The 21,222-nt window shown below is 34.0% G+C and overlaps 2 protein-coding genes across 2 annotated transcripts in view; both read right to left on the bottom strand.

The window, feature by feature from the left end:
- Window positions 1-9,488: 9,488 nt before the first annotated feature.
- Window positions 9,489-10,655, bottom strand: LOC123700667. Its single transcript, XM_045647938.1, has one exon. It carries the CDS (start codon window positions 10,653-10,655, stop codon window positions 9,489-9,491), a length of 1,167 nt encoding a protein of 388 aa, XP_045503894.1.
- An 8,315-nt stretch (window positions 10,656-18,970) lies between these two features.
- LOC123701658 (neuroligin-4, Y-linked-like) overlaps window positions 18,971-21,222 on the bottom strand; it is a 60,644-nt gene continuing 58,392 nt past the window's right edge. Inside the window, exon 11 of the mRNA XM_045649148.1 lies at window positions 18,971-19,972. Coding sequence (XP_045505104.1) covers window positions 19,080-19,972 — 893 coding nt within the window. The 3' untranslated portion in view covers window positions 18,971-19,079. The remainder of the gene's footprint in view (window positions 19,973-21,222) is intronic.

Below are 21,222 nucleotides of genomic sequence, written 5' to 3'. Positions count from 1 at the left end.
GTATAGGTAAGTACCTATTTTGCGACTGAGCCGTGTGCAAAAAGTAAATCTATAAGTATTAAGTTGTTTTTATGTATGTAAATAAAATGTTTTTACTACTTTATCGGGTCGGCTATATTATTTAGATAAATATACAGAAAAAACTCGTAAAATGAACGTAATTTAGGGCTATCAAACAGCAGAAATATCTGAATAATTGAGCACTGCAGCAGCCCTGATGGAATCGTCAATTCTTGTTGATTCGGCCTACTTTGCTTACTCTGCACTGCTATAACGAAATGCAGTATGTATCTTAGAATTGCAGGCGATAATGGGTGTTTGTTTTCAAGGAATATTTGTGTAAATAGTATAAAAAGTGGGATATATTGATTTTATTGGAAGCTGTAAAATTTATTAATTTCGGTGTGAACTTTAGAATATTTCTTTATCTTAATATATATAAATCTCGTGTCACAATGTTTGTCTTCAATGCACTCCTAAACCACTTAACCGATTATAATAAAATTCGCACACCATGTGCAGTTCGATCCAACTTGAGAGATAGGATAGTTTAAATCTCAAATCGTTTTAGAGAAAGCGGGCGAAGCCGCGGGCGGTAAGCTAGTACATATATAAATTGATTTCTAACATTTCCTGTATTTGAACTGACAATTAATTACAAATTATAAAAATATAATATGAAGCAAGCAAAATTCTATATAGGTATGGCTTTCAACTAAATTTCATACAAACAAAACCCACACACGAAATATGAAATTAAACGTCCAACTCATACAGTTTCTTTAAGTTTTTAAGACAATAACCAACTTTAAATTATGTGGGTTTCGAATTACAATGACAATTCCTTGCAATAATAGGAAGCTTTAATTAATAAGGCCACACACGAACCTCCATCTATATCTATATAGATAGTTCTTGTGTGGCCTGGGACAGTCCCAGTTCCCAGCTCCGTCTGCCGGCCTAATTGATTCAGGAAGAATGTAGGTTTCAAATCAGTTTTGTGTGAAAATAATACAAACATGCATTACACACAACTATAGAATATAGGTATCTTTAAAACTTTAGTTTAGATAATTTGCACGTTCAATCAAATTATCAAAATATGTAACCACATATTTAAAATGGTACACAAAACTGAGACAAAGTTTCTAGAAAAGTAAATCTGTAAAAAATCTGAGAGCAAGTAAAAAGGTTATTTACACACTAGGTTTTGGTAAACCTCGTTGGAAGGTAATTTTGTAGGCGTCTAAGGATGTTATTAATTTTGCTCCTCTCTTACTAACGGTAACAATATGAAAACTTTATTTTTATGGTATTATGGCGTAAACTATGCTGTGTTTCTCTAAGGAGACAACCTGGCTTCACTTATCCAATTACTAAGTTGTTATGATTTCAAATGAAATCAAAAAATGTGTTAGGTATCAATTCTGAAAATAAAATGTAGGTAAGTAATTCTATTGTTAGATATTTGTCGTTTCGCTTTCAGTCTTTCCTAATTGTTATATTATCAAAACTAAACTGTGTCTTCAAATTGTCAGAAAAAGAAAAAAAATCGAACCCACTGGAAGACACGAGCTTTCCAATAAAAAAAGAATCAACAAAATCGATTCACCCGGTCGAAAGTTTTGAGGTATCAAACCAACGAACAAAAGTACCTAGTTAAAATGAGAACTCCTTTCTGGATTCAGTTGAAAAGGCTTGTATGTAGAGCAAAATCGATGATTGAAATTGTGAAATGAACCACTATAAAGGTCTCAGCACACATATGGGATCGGAAAGGGATCGTAACCGTAACGCCTTTCGCCTCGCTGTCAACCAGGCGTCAACCTACCGTATGCACGTGACGAAAGCGTATCAGCAGCGCCTGCACGTCAACTCGGCTACGGCTAGGCGACACCGGCGTTACGCCTAAAAACGGTAACTACGGCAAGTCGTAGCAGGCAGACACGTAAGCGCGTGGACGGAGAGACGTAAGCGCGGGGACGGAGAGACGTAAGCGCGGGGACGATGAGCCGTTAGCGCTGGAATTGCAAGTTCGGAGCCTGTTCCGAGGCGAGGCGATTACGTTACTATTCCGATTAGTGTGCGTTGCAGTAGGGAGTTTAATACAAACCATTCTGAACGGCTCGAGGCGATACGGTTACGATCCCTTTCCGATCCCATATGTGTGCCGAGACCCTAAAGAGGATATGACCCCATGTTTCATGCTGTCACAGTATACAATCTATCTATACTAATATTATAAAGCTGTAGAGTTTGTCTGTTTAAGCGCGCTAATCTCAGGAACTACTGGTCCGTTTTGAATTATTTCGGTGTTAGATAGCTTGTTTAACGAGGAAGGAATAGACTATACATTATCACGCTCAGACCAACAGGAGCGGAACACTGCGGGTAAAACCATGGGGCACAGCTAGTGTAAATATATATTTACCATGATGTTCTCTATGCAGCTTACCATTAAATAAACTACTACCGCGATTAGACTTCTAAAAGACTCGATCTAAAAGCTCGGCTTTAGCTGAAGACTTGACCGCTTCAAAAAGATTTTTAAAAGCACTCTTTTCTTACCGTGTTCTCTAATTTATTTCTTCCACGTAGGTCGTTAACGTGGCTCTGGAAAATCTCGTGTAGACAACGACGATCCTCAAAAACAAGTGTTGAGAATTAAGCCGTAATAAAATGCAAATGAGACCTACATACCTTATTGTAGTTGAAGTGATGCGTTGTAGCGGTTTAAAATGAGGTGTCAGTGAAAGTGTGTCCTTGGCTCAATTCAAGCTAATACAAAAAAGAAGAGCTATTGCGACTATAGCAATTACAAAATGCGGTTAGTAGTGTCGATTTAAAGTATTGATGATGAATGTTACAAAGGCGCCTGTGCAATGAGAAAGAATGTATGTTTATATGTGTTCATGAAAAATTTAAAATGTACGCTAATATTTAGCAAATATCCTAAAAGAGAGGAAGGCTTGCAAAGCTCAATGTGCGATGAAATAGAACGGCAGTTATATTTAGGCCAAAACTGTTTTATAAGTTCACATATAATACATAACAGTAGATATTCAATTGTATATAGCATATCTATGCCATAATATTTACTTTAGCATATACAAATATACAACTCACTATTATAGTTTTATAAGGTATCTAGAGAAAGAAACTGAAACTAATCGCTCGCCACTCAACACTTGAACCACGCTCATGTATAATTCATAGGTAAGTTAAAGTTTGACAGGTACGGTCCGACGTAGGTGCTGCGACGTGTTACACGTATCCAGACGATTAGCTGGACGATTACATGTTACATGTCGGAACACGTAATACGTTTTAGTTCTGATTATGCATGTTTTGGCACTTTTTGGTTAAATGTTCACAAATAGGATGCGAACTTTTTGGATAAATCTGTGGTTTGCGAAAAGACACTGATAATAAAATGATTGTGATGTAATGAAAAGATTTTACGTGAAAATGTTATTTTTTAAACCTTTTCTGATCGATATAAATTCATTTTATACCGTCTTATTTCAAAAAGTTAAATAGATTTGGCGTAAACCCCGTTTTAGTTATTTCGTGATGTGACAGACATGTTCATGATAAGACAGACAGACTTAAATAATTCATTTATTAATTATAATTAAATTAATTGTCAATTTCACATAAATCGTCATGAATTGTTTTCGCTAATGGTATTAATTGTAGGTACATACAATTTGGAGCATATCAAATAATTGAATTTCACACATCAACGCATTTAATGATAAAATAATACAAATTATAATTGATTTATATTCTGTGCGACTGGATACAATTGAAATTACTGTTTGTAATTGTTAAATAACTGAATTTATATATAAATGTAGAACAACGTAATTATATACTTACTACATGATAGGTACCTATAGAAATTAATTTAACAAACTATAAAATCGCTAATTTGTATCTATTTCTTTCTTCTTCCGTTATTTACGTTCAATGACTGTTATAAAAAGTTTCAATTTTGATTTGTATTTAATATTTGGTTTTATGGCATTCAAATGCTTTGTAAATATACATTTTTTAAAGATTAGAAAACATTTGATCACGACGCGGGACTCGAACCCGCGTCTTCGCCATGCGACGCAATGCCAACTCGGCCACCTGTGATCCCTATCTTTACAACAACAACAACAACAAAAATGATTTATTATGCGCCATAGAGAAAAGTAGGTACAAATAAGGATACATTATTACTTTGCAAAATAAAACTTAGGATGCCAGCAAAATACTTCACTGTTAGGCAAACGAGTCTCAAGAGTCATGTTGTAAATTATACAGTTACCTACTATGATAATCAAGGACTTATAAGCTTTCTCACTGAACTAATTTAGGTATAACATATATTTTAGATTTTGCTATGGAATAATAATGTGTTGGTTATTGGCATGAACTGATGTAACTGATTTTCACAACTTAATTATTTGTTTTTTTGTTTCATATTGTAGACTGTGCTGTGTTTGTCTATTTATTATAAAAAATGTGTCAATATCACCCAGCCACAAAAGTAATTATATTAAAAAAAATTCAGATTGATGATGATGATACTTTATCGGTGTTATAATTTACAAAAAAATCTGCGAGGCGCTGAAAAGAATATAAATTGAAATTCTCAATCTTTGATCAATTTTACTTATCAAAATCGAATCAGGTTTTGTTTTCGAGAAATAATATAGATTTTAATCTTCAATTTAATGATTTGACGGTCCTTTTATTCTCAGTGTAGTTAATTATAAAAAATAAATTCTTGTTTAATCGGACTATCTATTGGCATTTTGCAAAACTCGTAGCCACACTCCTAATTTTATCCTAAGCAAAAAAACTGTTGTAGACTTAACATAGCCATACTCAAGTCCCAAGTTTCATAATATCTCACATAATATAATATACTACTCCATTACTAATCACAAGACACATCATTACATAGTATAAAACAAAGTCGCTTTCTCTGTCCCTATGTCCCTTAAATATTTAAAACTACGCAATGGACTATGATGCGATTTTTTTTATTGATAGAGTATATAATTTATTAGGTTTTAGACAAAGCGGGCGAAGCCACGCGTGGAAAGCTAGTTGTAACTTCTATGTATTACCACGTATTACTGAAATCTGTATCCTATAAGCTAAGTAGGTACCTTAGCTAACTATGAACAAAATATAACGTCCCGTCTTAAAGCTTAACGGGTATCATTTATCGCGTCCGTTCCTCGAACACTGCCCATTAATATATTATTGCTTCGAAAAATTAGTTCCATGTACCTTTGGGAGATTATTGACGGCAATGGATGGTTTTGGAAACGTGAGTCAGAAGTGCTAACTCTGGATTGGACGTGAGACTCATTAGTATAGGTTCGATCTAGTTATTTACGGACGTGTAAAACAGTCGGATAAATGCTAAGTTTAAGTATGTATCAGGTAACGTCTGCGTAAGAAATGTCTACAAAATATGTAAAAGGTTGGAAGTGTTATGTGTAGATTCTTTTGTACATTAGAACATCAAGACTACTAGAAATATCAAGAACTAGACAACACTAGAAATATCAAGGTATCAACCTTGATATTTCTAGTGTCTATGGAAACTAATGTATAGGCACTTCTCATATAGCAGCTTTTTCTAAGCTCTTTTGCTGCTCTTTAGCTGATTTCAATAATCTAATATGCAAGATAGTGTAGTCAAATTTTAATGAAAATTAATTATTACGGTGTAAAGTCCCCATACAATTAATATATATAATATATTTAATTTTTATAATGTCAACATTTCAAATTTTAAAACGTACGTCGAACTTTAAATTCATACAGACAAACGGGAAAAACGTTAAAAGCTACACTATAATGGACACATTAACAATTCGCGTAAAATGTACCTACGTCATTAAAAATAATTTTAAAACCATTTCTGCCCGCAAACGAGAAAGTGCAACACAAAGTTAATACAGCGAGCCGTGTACATTAAAAATGAATTTGAATATCAAATCTATGCTTTAATTAAAACTACGTTTACTCAAACAATGAACACGTTCGTTATAATTATTTCTAATTACCTTTGATAACTTTTATATTGTTCTGTTCTGAATTTTTTGTACTGTTTTCCTTTTCTGGTGGAGCTTTCCTTGTTATTTCTATAAAAGATTGTACTTAACCGCTGTCAAAAAAGGAGGAGGATGGATTTTGAACAGTTCGACAATTTTTTTTTTATTAATGTACTAGCTGTGCTCCGCGGTTTTATTCCTAGTGATCCGCTCCTGTTGGTCTTAGCAGGACGATTTATAGCCTATAGCCTTCCTCGATAAATGGGCTATCTAACACTGAAATAATTTTTCAAATCGAACCAGTAGTTCCCGAGATTAGTGCGTTCAAACAAACAAACAAACTGTTCAGCTTTATAAGACTAGTAAGTATATGTAGTATCAACAGTTCACGATTGATCTAGCCTAATCAAAGTTATCGAGGCTAAATAATAATTCTAACGTTCTGTTTAATAATAATAATATAATAATAATAATATTTTAATTACAGATATTTCATCCATATTTGTGTTAGTATACATTAATCTTAGAAACTATGTTAGTAATACGATTATAAAATTAAATTCCATACAAATTAAATTCAAACACAGATTAAAACCATTAAATATTATTCAAATTATCCATTATCCAATTATACTTATTGCATACAATGTAAATTTGCCCACCGCTTAAGGAATGGTCCGTCTACTTTCTCAATTAATGTCTTCAGAATACTATTGGAACTCTCACGCATTCTCCTCATCATAGATGCTGCCCTTTTCCTCATTATCGCGAAAAAATCGTCGGTCTGGCAATTGGCAAACATCTGAGACGCGCTACAGAAGCGTGGAAGCCCCAACAGTACTCTGAAGCCATTGTTATATTGTACACGTAGGACATTGTAAGCCCGCCGCGTAAAAGATAGCCACAGGCTGCAAGTATAAAATGTTTGGCAGTACGCCTTAAATAAAGTTATTTTAGCCTGTGGCGAGCAACGAGCAAATTTTCGTGCGAGCATATTGCAGCGGACTGCCAATGCCCTACGCTCCCTCTCAATATCTTGTATATCATTCATATCTTCTGTCACAATATGCCCTAGATATTTAAACTCTCCTACTTGTTTAAGAGGACTGCCATTAATATACACAGGTGGTATGTCATGTACAGGGACTCCCTTACTTTTAAACACAAGAAGTTCGCATTTTTTTACATTATATTCTAGACCGTGCGAAGCTGCATATGACTCACAAATTTTAATGAGCTGCCTGAGAGCACCAATTGATGGACTCAGCAAGACCATATCATCCGCGTAACTAAGATTATTTATAGTTAGTCCATCGATAGAACACCCGATACCAGTCTTGCTGAGTTCATCAATCAGCTGGTTCACATATATGTTAAAAAGTGTCGTAGACGTCAGGCCGCCCTGTCTAAGGCCGCACTCTAACACATATCTATCAGAATACTCCCCCGCCCATCTGACTGAGTTAAACTGGTTGTTATACCAATATTGCAACACTCTAACAATCTCAAAAGGAACTTCAAGGTATCTTAGTTTTTCCCATAGCTTTTCGTAAGAAACACGATCGTAAGCCTTAGACAGATCAAGAAAAGCTGCGTAAACAGGTGTCTTCCTGTCTGTGTAATATTTCACAGTCTGTTTTAATGTTAATATAGCATGTTCTGTGGAAAGGCCGTGCCTAAACCCAAACTGCGCATCGTTAAAGTTTACACATTTTTGGAGGCGTCGATCGAGCAAGCAGTCAAAAACTTTGCCAAGAATCGCGGCTAGTGAGATTGGTCGGTAATTACCTTTATCTCCGATATCACCCGATTTGTTTTTAACTACTGGAACGACGACGCTCTCCATCATGTCTGCAGGTAGATAGGAATGACGGATACAAAAAGTATACAACATTGCTAGGACTCTGTAAATATGTTGACCCGCGTTTAAAAGGTGTTCTACGCATAAACCATCGTGCCCTGCTGCTTTACCTTTCGCTAGATTTTTTACAGCGAACTTAACATCATTGGCATTAAAAGATATTTCACTTTCTTTTATAGGTAGGCAAGCATGAGACATCCGCTGGGACGACGGTATATTTGGATGTACATGAAAATAATCTTTAAATATATTTGCTATACCTTTTGGCTCCGTCTCTCCATCGACACTCATAGGGAGGCCCGCCCTACAATTCAATTTGTTAGTGGCTTTCCAAAACTTCTTAAAATTTTTATTTTTATGCAAATCTGCTATAATATCCATTTTAACCTGATCGCTATTATTCTGATAGTATTTTAACTTATTTTTAAACTTACTTCGGCTCTTTCTCATATCTTTATAAGTATTTCCACAGAAAGGCATGCCACACGCTTTCCAAAGCAAAAATTTACTGCGCGCCTCTCTATGAGCGTCCTTTACATATCTATTCCATCCTACAATATGCCTACGCTTACGATACAATCTAGTTTGTTTACTCAATATTGCAGCATCTTGTAAAATATTTATTATTTTATAATACAACTCGTCAATAAAAAATCTATGCTCCTTATCATAACACATATTATCACAACAAATTCTCAATTGGCAAGGAAGATCAATATTTTTAAGGGCTGAGTTACATATTTCAGAATATTCGTCTACATTTATATCCTCATTCCAATGTACTGTATTGCTTTTTTGTGAAGCTACATCGTGACTATTTATTTTTATCCTTAAACCATATAGATTGCAATTAATGACTAATGGAAAATGATCAGACCAAAAAACGTCACTACGCACCTCCACATTTGAAATAGATAGCCAAGCTGACTCAGATGTTAAACAATGGTCGAGCCAGCGACAACAACCATGCGCATCGCTTATAAAAGTAAAAGTATTGCTATCTAAACCAAGCTTAATTACATCTGCACATTTCCATTGTTGATCTGAACAAAAATTAAATAGTTCCTTACCAAAGAGTTCACCAGGGTGGGCATTGAAGTCTCCCAAAATATAAACCGATTCAATATCACACATTTCCACCATGGCAACAATTTCACTCAAGCATTCGTTAAATTCCACTATATTGTCTAAGGAGCATGTAGGCATATAAACACTGAATATTAGCATTTCACGATTCGACACTATACCTTTTATTGCCACTATGCGATCACTAGAGCTCGATACAACCGACACAGAACTGAAGAAATTTTTACGCCACAGAAGCGCAACGCCACCAAAAGGCCTGCCTCTTAATAGACCGTCACCGAGATTCACACTTGATTTCCCAGTATATGAAAAATTATTATGTATATCTCCAAGTGTAGGTATATCACTTGGCAAGAGCCATGTTTCCTGGAGGGCAATAATGTCCGCTGAGTCACACAGCGCCTTAATACATCCACTAGACCTCTTGGATCCTTTACAATTAAAACTTATTATACTCATATTGGCATTATTATCCATTATTTGAAAAATTTATTCTCCTCCATATTACTTCGAAGAGCCGGTTCTTTAGATTTGAAATAGACATAGCGCCGAAACGCTACACCCATTGGCCAAATATTTTCGTCCATGAATAGGGATAATTTACTTCTAGGTATATCAAATTTGAAAGCTTGGTATTGTTTATTATTTTTCATTGTAATTTTAGAAAGCTCAACTCGAACCATAGTTTTGTCAAAAATATATTTTTCTATATCATCTACTTCAGCGGCCTTATCTACGTTATATATATAGAATGGTATCTTAATGTCCGCAGCCTTAAAACTGCCACCGATATTGGAGTCGCCTTTACCCTTGCTAGCAAAAAACCTATTTTTCGGTTTATTTTTGTATGACACCTTAATCCACTCGCCTTCTCTTTGTTTCGTGTAATCATTGGAAATCATAACGTCTGCAAACGTTTTTTGTTTTGGTTTGCTCATTCGCGGTGATAAGCCCAACCGCTTTGTACTTAGATCCATAAATTTAGCTGTATTATTAGGCGTCACAGTAACATGATGCGGCTGACGATCGCTTATACAATTCTGCGCGTGCAAGAGTGAGATATCTTGATTCGCCTGCGATGTTATACATGTCTCACTATCTGCGGAAACCGGTTCGTTACAAACCACCGCGCGCCTCGCAGCGCACGACCCGTCCGGCTGATAGCAACAAGCGCTCTTTGCAGGAGTGAGAGAGACAGGTATATCCGTGTGACCTTGAGCGGACAGTGACCCTGACGGTTGGATGTTATTATAGCAACTTAGATCCGTTATTTTATTTAAATTGCCGATGTTTTTTTGCAACTTCTCCACGCTTTCTTTCATTGCGAAATTACTTTTTATGTATTCAATATCTTGTTTTAGTATTAAAATGTCTTTTAGAAGCCTTGTCGCGTCTATATGATCAAATGTAATAGGCGGGAGTTTCCGTAACTCCCGGGCTACAAAAATTGGCACTATATCAGGATCAACAGATTTAAGAAGATTAACAATGTCTTCCACATCACGGGCCGTTTTACCCTTATTCTTACGTTGTGTCATACGTTTTGAATTGGGTAAGGCTTGTTGTAAAAGCGATTTTGCACAAGTTATTTCTTCGTCACTAAAGCTTCCAACACATAATTGCACCAAACTTATATTATCCATAACGTCTATTTTATTTTGAATAAAACAAAGCACTTCGCTTATCACAATATTACAGGTATTGCATTTCATTAAATTCGACGACATTGCGTACGCGCAGCAGAGGTTAATAACCTCCCGACCGGGTCAATGACACATCCGATCGCCACGGCGTCTCGGCGTGAACTTAAAAAATTTAAAACAATATCTAGGTACCTATAAGTTATGACTTAGTTCTTGGATTGGTTTCTAACTGAAACTCGTGCTGTGGAGTTTGATCTTAACTATAATGAGCTTTGTTTGAGCGAAAACCACTGAATATATTAGCGTTAAAAGGAATTATTAATAGGACATTTAATTATAAACGGAATAAATTATTGACGGAGTAAGTTTTAAAGGAATATAATTATTTAATTATTATTTAATTAATTATTTTAATATTTTTAATTATTTATTTATTTATACCAGACAACATTGCCACCATAGTGTTAATAGTGCTTATTCTAGTGTTAGTAAAACCACATATTATACCTACCTAATTATTTTTAGATTTAAGACTTACAAGCATTTCATTTAATATCAGACATTTTTTTTAATATCACTATAGTCAGTTATTGTGATATCAAATAGCGTGAAATACACAATTCTTTTTCTTTTAATTACAATTATTCAAGATGAAATTATGAAACTGTAGCGATATAACGAACTGCACGCGAGCGAAGCGAAGCGGGAAACGCGGCTTTAAAAGATAATAATATGGTGTGTTAGGTTAGGTATAGTCTGTATTATAGACGCCAATTTTATGTCCAAAACAGCATATTAGTTTTATAGTTCTGCAGGAACACGATTTATCAACAAAACCTCTTCTCTAGGTATGAAAAGCAATAATTGATTTTATATCTACAAAAATGTCTGATTTACTCAAATTTTTCAATTGATTAAAACAATATTATATTTTTGTAAACCAGCCCAATTTGCGCGTATCATGACAATGTAATTTGGAAAGTGGGTTAAGTAGGCAAGTCCATTATTACCGAGTGTAGCATATTGTGCTTTTATTTGAAGGTTGTTCAACTTGTGGTTATAATTTACATGGAATATTAAATACTCGAGTATATTGTTTTAAGGATTAGTTGAGTATGATATAGTTATAGTCAAAAATCATTGCCGATCAAAACCACTTTTGACTGCAAATGAATTTTGACTGTAACATTGTAATATTATGTAGGTACACTTACATATTATAACATATGGTGAGGAATATTGTTATAGGATCTGATTTTGGTATTATATTATGTGTTATATTTGTGTATAATAGAAAAATATATATGAGAAATGAACATGTATTTTAAAATGTCGTCTAATTTTAATATTGAACGGTACAATACCTGATTGAACTTATCCTATGGGATAAGAGGATCGGTGAAATCTGAAATCTGAATTTTAATTCGATACAAAAAACTTTAATACTTATTTTTAGCAAATATTTTAGTATAAACAAAACAACACAAACGTTAATCCAATTGTGGTAAACAGAAATACACCAGATGGGAGAATCCAAAGCAATATAAATCTTTATCAACGTCTACTTATACATTAGTGACCCTGTCTGGAAGTCTGCGAGCTTATTTCCTTGAAAAATTATGTCCTTTAGTGCAATAATATAAGAAAGGAAAAGAAAAGGATAAGAAAATGGCTTTTTAATTCTATTGTAGGTTCTTCTTCTTTCATCTGGAAATCGTTGTCAAACAATGCTATTTGCAAAGCAGGAGCATAAAATAGATTTAAATAAAATGGAATAATAATAACATTTTAGTTACTCCATATTTTTTTTATATTTTTGCAAAATTTAAATTTTCTGTGACTAGTTGTAACACTTAACATGAAATATGGGAGTTAAAGTTTTTCACAAAGGCCTCTTTATTAAACCATTTATTTAGGTATCTACCTGGATGTGATTCAACCGTTTTGTTGTTTATTATAGCAAAAGCATATTATCATTTTAGAAAAGTTAATTTATCGCGCCGTTTTATAAAAAACCTAGGCTATTCATTAAACTACTGATTCAACCAATTCGCTGCGACACTTATTACTTCTACATTCAAAGCGTCTATATGTGCATAGTAATAGCATCCATTTTCAGTTACAATCGAAATACCGACTCCACTCTGGTACCGAGGAATTTTATAACGTTTGGTATTCGAACACAGGAACTCTAGTTGTCTAGTCGCTTTTGTTATCGCTATAGCAACAAAGCACATTCAATATAAGGAAAAGCGTTTTAATACTCATAAATACCAACTAAATGTACTTACTTATAAATTTATAAAATGTGTAATTATTAAAATAACAAAGAAATAATGTGTTTATATTATTTTTAGAACGTATTACAGATGCAATATTTTTACGAATCAGTTAGGTGTTTTCTGAGGTAACAACTTTCCACCCGCGGCTTCGCCCGCAATGTCATATTATATACAAAAACCTTTCTCTTGAACCACTTAACGAATTACATACTTACATAGAACCTTCCCCTTAAACCTCTCCATCTATTTAAAAAGCGCATCAAACTCTGTTGCGTAGTTTTAAAGATACATAGGGACAGACAGACAGTGGGAACTGGGAAGCGACTTTGTTTTACACTATGTAGTTTTAATATGAATTATATATATCCAGTTATAATATACACTGGACAACACAGTCACTTACACGTACAATCATTAAAGATCAATATCGTATTATTTAATACAATATAGAAACACATACACTATAGAAACGACCTCTACACAATGACCTATTATACTAGTAGACGCGGCATACGCCAACATCATTGCACTAAAAAACAGCGTAATTAATACATACCTACTTACTAACGCATTATCACCAATACAGTTGTTCTCTCTTTCACTCTCACGCACGAGACATAATACATGTCTCACTCATGTACTTCGTAATAACAACTGCCGATTAAAATATAAAAAGAACGTCCAGCCACGACGTTGAATGGTGCGTGACTAAGTGAAACTCGGGCACTTACCTGAGTTTTTTCTTGCCAAAATAGAGAGCGGGTAACGTATCTAGCTCTTTTATATATCATAGCCTCTACATGTTTATGTATGGTAAATTATATCCGCAGGGCAGGCAAAGATTTAAAGGCTTGAGGCGCGTTGTAGCAGAATAATTCTGCTTACGATGTGGTGATGACAGTGCCGGCTTTGACGTGAAGTTACTCAGGGCGCCAAATGGTGAAGGGCAAAGAAAACACCTAATAAAAAAACAATTGAATTTGTGTGTGATCAAAGTACATAGATAATGATTTTAATTCCTGTCTTGTTATAAATATTTTTTATGAAATTTATAGGTACACTAAAATATTTTAATATGAATTATTCTTTGCTCCACACAAATAATAGTTCAATTATATTATACTAGCTGTGCCCCGCGCTTATACCCGCAATGCTCCACTCCTGTTGGTCTTAGCGTGATGATATATTATTATAGCCTTCCTCGATAAATGGGCTATCTAACACTGAAATAATTTTACAAATCGCACCAACTGTTCCTGAAATTAGCGCGTTCAAACAAACAAAAAAAAATCTTCAGATTTATAATTATATTAGTATAGAATATGCCTATCTAAAATATTTAAAGTTCGATACAGCCGGCTCTGGTAGCTTCTCACGTGGAAACTAACGTCTTATGATGCATTTGGACCGAATACACTGTGACACGATTTGTGCTGGAATTTTTCCTGTTTATAGTTTACTTTTTCTTTGATATTTAGCCTGAGGTTTTCACTTTTACTTATTTTTAATATTAAATTATGTGTTATTCAAAACAAATATGAAATATCAACTTCATAAAACAATAGATAATTTAAATAGATGGGTTTGCACTTAAATGTGTTTCACTTTAATTTTACTAGCTTTCTGCCCACGGCTTGACTCGCTGTATTTAAAACCATATGAATCTCTCTTCAATCACTCTATCTATCTATTAAGTCGCATCACAATCCGTTGCGTAGTTATAAAGATTTAAGCATACATAGGGATATAGGGTCAGAGAAAGCGTAGTTTTATACTATGTTGTGATACAATATTAGTAAGGTTAGAAGGTTTCGATAGCTAAAACGTATCTAAGTGTTTTCTTTGGAAATGTTTATTCATATCGAGTGGGATCGCTGAAATTTACGGAGATCTCTCTAGATAATAAAAGTGCTGTTTGGCTCTGGATGCCCGCCAATGTAAGAGATTAAATTAGGGTGTATTGACTAAATTAACTTCCCTTGTTTATGACCTTGATTGTGTGTAATGCGGTTTTCGTAGGGCTGCGAACGGTTATATAGTTGTATTATGATGTCAAAATGTAGGCATAGTTTTAGAGGAAAGTGTGGGTTGAATTATTTTTCAGTCTAAAGGTTTAAATTCTGGCATCCTGAAAATTCACAAACATTACCAACACTATTTTATGGTTTTGTGTAGGTATATATACAGTACATATAAAGGGTTAAGGAAAGTAAACCTTTATAGATATCTATAATCTGTGTTGTGTGTTCTTAGACAGATTTTAATCAAAAATTCAAATTTAACTTACAGAAAAAAAATATAGATAGATTTCGGGTTACTGTAGGTAATATATAAGAAATCCATAGAAAACAACAAAAGCTGACGAAGCTTATTAACCATCAAATACATTTTGTTGCATTTCATTAATAATTTACACAAGTGAATAAATGAATTAATATTTAAAAAAAAGCCAAGACTGGGGTTTTTATTATTAGTAAGATTATTTTCGATAGAGGCCATATTGAATTATTCCTGTTAGAATAATTCCACTGGGAAAATATTCAAATTTTGAGAATACATAATCTGTCCCATAATTTCTTACATTATTCAAAAAAATCTCGACTTGTAACGGAAACTTTGAATGAATAATTAAATAAGGAAAATGCGGGGATAAACGATGTTATTCAATTTTTATTCAGAAATATTGAGGTTAGAGTTTTGATTTATAATTAACGTTATTTAATGTACCTATGTCTTTTTGGTGTCTATAATTAACGTTATTAAAATGTATGTCTTTTTTGTATCTATTTAACAATTGAATAGACAATTTAAAGTAAAAATACGTTAACTACGTAGTCGGTGCCAAGCACTAAGCACTTAGTATTAAGCCCGTGCACCGACATCAAACCTTTTTAGTACCTAAATAGCACTAAATAATAATATTATGTAGTAATCAATAATATCAAATCTTTTTAATTTTTTAGTTTTCCGTTTTTGTAGACGGTTGTTTTTAGCGCAGTTTTTTTTTTTATATATCTACTATGTAGTGACGAAAAAATATGCCTACGATCACTTGCCTATCAAAGTGCTAATGGCTATTTTTAATTTAATTAACTTTAATCGATTTTTTTTCATCACTTTTATCTCCCACCGGCACACAGATATTAGACAATAAATTCATGTTATTTAAGTGCAACAAAGATAACCAACTCAATATTATAGTTTTCTACTGCTATAATTTCCTTATAGACTTCGATTGTAGTCAATTAAATACGCCTGAAACACAACGTTAAAGATCTTAATATAGCAATATTGTCTTGTAAATTGTAATTCCGGTCCTTTATTTGCGATCTGAAGCGACTCAATTTATTAGGCAGACCCTTGATGTCACTTAATCTCTGAGTAGGGATTGTGATATGAAGATGGTCGATACATGTAACGGCGTAGTGATGTGCGGTGTATCGATATCGATGTTTTTATACTTTTTTTCGAAGACAACAAAAGTTTGATGACCCTTTCACCAACTTTCTTTATAAATTGTAAGGTTCTATATTATTTTAATTTCTTAATCAGTTAACAATATTGTATGTTGAAATACATGATAAATTATAATACAATAATCACTCTATTTAAGAATCGTCGTCTCAGCCACAGACGTCCACTGCTGGACATAGGCCTCTCCCTAAGATTCCAGAATGGCAGATCACCAGCGGCTTCCCGTCACCTTGATCAAGTCGTCCGTCCATCTAGTTGAAGGAATCGTCCTGTTCATTCGAGAAGCTTCTGCCTCAGCTGTCATTGGCTCTATTTATTAATACTGAAAATATATCTATCTGCGTTTATGTGTATTTGTTTACCTATTATGATTGTGTGTGTACGTGTTTTCAAAGGGTTGTTGAACACTTTCGGACCACTGGACTGAGAAGAAGGTTACATTGAAAATAAGTCAAACCTATTTTACGCAACAAAAACCTTAAATAATAAAAAACTATGACTATTGTTTATTTAAGTAGTAAATGAGAAATGAAAGAGCTAACTAAAATAATCCAAATCTTATAAGTTTTACCGTGAAAAATGATTAACTTTCTAATAAAAAAATCTTTTATAGCTATAGAACATCAAATATTTTATGCACTGAGCTGTAAATGTAACTTATCTCACATAGACTTTAACTCTGAACACAATGTAAAACTTTATCAATACTATTTCTGAAATAGCATAAAATACAAATGCATATTATTCAACTTAAACTAAATAGATAGTGATTATACTATGAAACTAGCTGTCAACAAAAAATAGTGTCGCGCGCTTTTATCGATAGACACGTCGTAAATACGTCAACAATTTTATGGTGCGATAAAGGATTTATGGGTTGTTAAAGCTCGCTGTAACGTGAATAAGAAGTTACAAGTTTTTGTGTTGCAACTTTCTCAAGTTTTTACTGCTCTTATATTGTTATAGTGGTGATTACATATGTTTAGATGGTATCATACACTGTTTTCTCCGTGAAGCGATAACAAACATGTTTACAGCGCTTAAGTGCATAGTTCTTTTGCAGCTTCAAGTTTTTATGTCTTTCTGTTTTTTAGCGTTAAAGTGAAACTTTGGTGAAGTATTAATATCTTAAAATAAGATTAGAAATTATCCTTTTATAAAAGTAGTTAGTTATACTAATTTATCGATAAAATCTATCGTTACTTCCATCACTACATGTTACGTATGCTGTCAGATTTGAACAGTAGCTTTACGGGCTGGTTTATAGTCGGCCGCAAGGCGTTCTGAGCGTAACCTCTATGATGTTCTTACCAGCCGTTAAACGGCCGCCATTTTCATTTACATGGTAATGAGATGCATGTTGCAGAAAATTACTTAATTATATAATGAATTTTCGTTTTATTGGTGTATACTGTTATTAATTTCTTGGCCGCCTCCTTGGTACAGTGGTTGAGGCGTGAGCGTAGAACCGAGGGGTTCGATTCCCAGTTGAGACGAAGAAAAAAATGTCTCGGTCTGGCAGGACACACAAAACTTATCTTCTACTTGTCCCTAAAGAAAATCGATTAGTGAAACATATGTATGCATCTGCCCCTTACCTCACTAGGGGACGGACTTCACTTTTATGTTGCAACTTTGATGAAAATTACAAGGAAATTTTCGTTTAATTGGTGTAGGATCTACTGTTGAGCTTTCTTAAAATATATACCTACTGTTGTTAATTCATTTATTCATTCTGTATATTTTATGCCGCAAGCCAACTAGCTTAATGAGTCTTTGTGTAATTAAGAGTCAAGGCTCTTTATTAAAGGGCCGTTGAATTTACAGTCTGAACAAAATTCAGCTATTCAATCAAGCAGCTAAGGATTCTTGCCTAGAAAAGTCTATTCTAATTTAGCCCAGGTCTTCACTCTACAATAGTAACTAAATAGATGAGAAATGCTACATTTTTATAGCTATGGAATTAATCTATGATAATAGATTAATCAATATTATAATATAATATTAATAAAAAATTTCCAAATAATTAGGCAAACCGACTTTAAGGTACTTACCCTTAAAAAGCTTCCAGTTTACATATTATATTTGTATTTTATATCCAGTATTTCACTATAACCTAATGTGTTAAAGACTATGAGTAGGGTAGCGTGAAAAATGTCACTGTTGTGGACACTAATGTTTGTTTGTGCATAATATGTTGTTTCTTGAATAATTACCCTGTTGGGTTTATTTGTATAGATAGCCAAACATATTCTGGCACGGATAAGTCGCCTCTCGAACAAGGCTAATGATGCATATGATTGAAATAGAAACCGGACATTTTTACTAAGATTGATCGGTTTTTCTGAAGTATGGAAAGTTTTCTCCAATATACAACATTATACCTACATGATGATATTTTATTGTAATGAAATTGTATTGAAAAAAATCGTTCCTATGAATAATTAAATTTAAGTTTCAATAATTTCCACAGACTTTTAAAATAGTAAAAAATATTATTAATTAGAATATTAATCAAAATATAATCTCAAATTCAGCGGAGTACAATAAAACACAACATAATTATCATACTTTATTCATCATAATACAGATTAATAAACACTTTCATTATTTACATATTCCACATCTCCAGCAATGTTATACACTGCCTCTATGTACAGGTACTCTGTCATACCCTCATCTCATCAATGGCGGCTTGTGGTAAGTTCTGAGGATGCATTTTACCCCGTCTCAAAGTAGCATGAGGTACCCTCTCTTCCCTTGGAGACCCAGAGCCATTACCGAAATGTCTCTCCCCGTTATGCCCTATATTTTTCGGCAAAGTCGCATACCCCTGGTACGTATTCGGCAGTCGAAAACTACTATTCCTACTTCCCAATTTACTGGGCAACATCATGTTATCTATACTCAAGGTCGGACTGAGCGATTTGCCATCTAAAGGCCCTTTAAAGTTCAAATTGGATAGGCTCTGATCCATTTTCTTCCTATTCTGCCGTTCAACGTCCACGACCAAACTCGGCGCTAGGGTCGGATCGATATGATAATGCGAGTGCTTTCCGGATATTGTTTCGAAGTGTTTTTCGTTGAAGCGTTGCTGTTTTCCCCTCGACCTCGACTTATCCCTTTGGTAATATACGCCGGCGAATATTAAAACGTTGAGGATTAGGAGGGAACAGCCGATTGCTATTGTGACGCTTAATGCCGTGGAGTAGGCCGCGTATCCGGCTGCTTCTAAACTTGCTAGGGTATTATCACTGTTATTATACGTTTGTAGATCTCTTCCACTTGGTACTATAGTAACGCAAGTCGCTAGAATTGTATCTACAGTTGTCAATGCTGTATCGGAATACGTAGAACCATTTCGTCGTACCTCATTATCTGTACGCGCTAAGGGATCGGGTCTAACAATGCCTTCATACAGTTCTTGGTCGTTGTGGTTTCTGAAGAGGTTGTGTCGAGTTGCTACGTCTTCCATACCGGCTCGATGCAGTTCAGGAACCAAGCGGAGCCATACTGAAAGCTGGTGCGCTCGGTAATGGTTCTTGAGACGGGGTTTTACACCTATGAGAACAAAAAAAATTGGTTATAAATAATGAAATATAAATTAAAGAAAAAAGGCTTGAAAATAGAAAACTTAAAAGATCCGAAGTGACTTACCACGCTTTGTAAGTCACCGCGGATCTTTTTAGTAAATCGGTAGATTTCATAAAATTACTAATTCTTTATTGATAATAATACGAATTCGTCCAATAGCTTCAGAGGTAATTAATTTGATTCCATAGTGCGCACACGTATCTAAAATATTATTCATTACTAATAGTGTAGTGTCATTACATCAAATTCTGCCACTCTATTATATGCACTATAGACTAAAAATAATTACCAACTTCATCGTAATCAGCTCAAGAACAATAGACCTAACTCAGATAGCATCTAGAACCTTCTAGTTTTTTAAAGGCAAAGAAATAGATGTTTCATTTATGACCCGGCACGCTCAATTCAAGTACGATCTAGAGCTTTCAGACGCGCTGACCTATATCCTAGTGGTGTCGAGTCGTACCTAATTTGTTGGTAGCTTTTTTGTTCGCGACTTAATTTAAAATGTTGGAATTCGGATCATCGGAATTTCTAATTGGAAACCGTTGACAGTTATATTGGTTAGTCTTGATGGTAGTAATGAAATAGATTTGGAAATGGGGTTTTTTATATTAAACTAGCGGTCCGCCCCGGCTTCGCCCGTGGTACATATTTACGCTTTCTCTACATAAAAACCATCCTCGTACTTCAAGGAATATAATAAAAAAATAATTATCGAAATCTGTCCACCCGTTTACGCGTGATGCCGTGACAACGCGAAACGTTTCATTTATATATTTATAGTTATATAGTATAGTGCATGGTGCATTCTTGCCTAGTAGGTACGTAAAATTACTGGTTTAAATATTTTTTCATTTAAAACAAAGTAAGAATTAATAATTTCGCGCAGAAATATTATACTATTAAACGTAACATCTTAAAAGACTCGTTAATAAGGTCTTAAGATAATTCCGCCATTACGAAGGGAACCCTATTGCATCATCTTAATGAATTCTCATAATTCGGAGAGTTAATCCAATTAATTTGTAATATACCGAGAAAATTTTTAGCCTCCATCATTTACTACTTACTTTACGTTACAAATGTAGGTATTTAAAAATATTTTATCATATTATAATGACATGAAAATCTGATATTAAGCAATAATTTTTCATATGTTATCGCCCCATTGATTTATTTTTATTAAAAACTGAACGAATTGGCATAAAGTTAAA

The sequence above is a fragment of the Colias croceus genome, chromosome 2 (assembly GCF_905220415.1).
Source record: "Colias croceus chromosome 2, ilColCroc2.1".
Taxonomy (NCBI): domain Eukaryota; kingdom Metazoa; phylum Arthropoda; class Insecta; order Lepidoptera; family Pieridae; genus Colias; species Colias croceus.
The sequence above is the reverse complement of the archived record's forward strand: the minus strand, read 5'-3'. Positions and strand labels throughout refer to the sequence as shown.

Excerpts from the sequence above, each read along its gene's own strand:
- LOC123700667 (XM_045647938.1), bottom strand. The coding sequence starts at position 10,655 with ATGGATAATATAAGTTTGGTGCAATTATGTGTTGGAAGCTTTAGTGAC.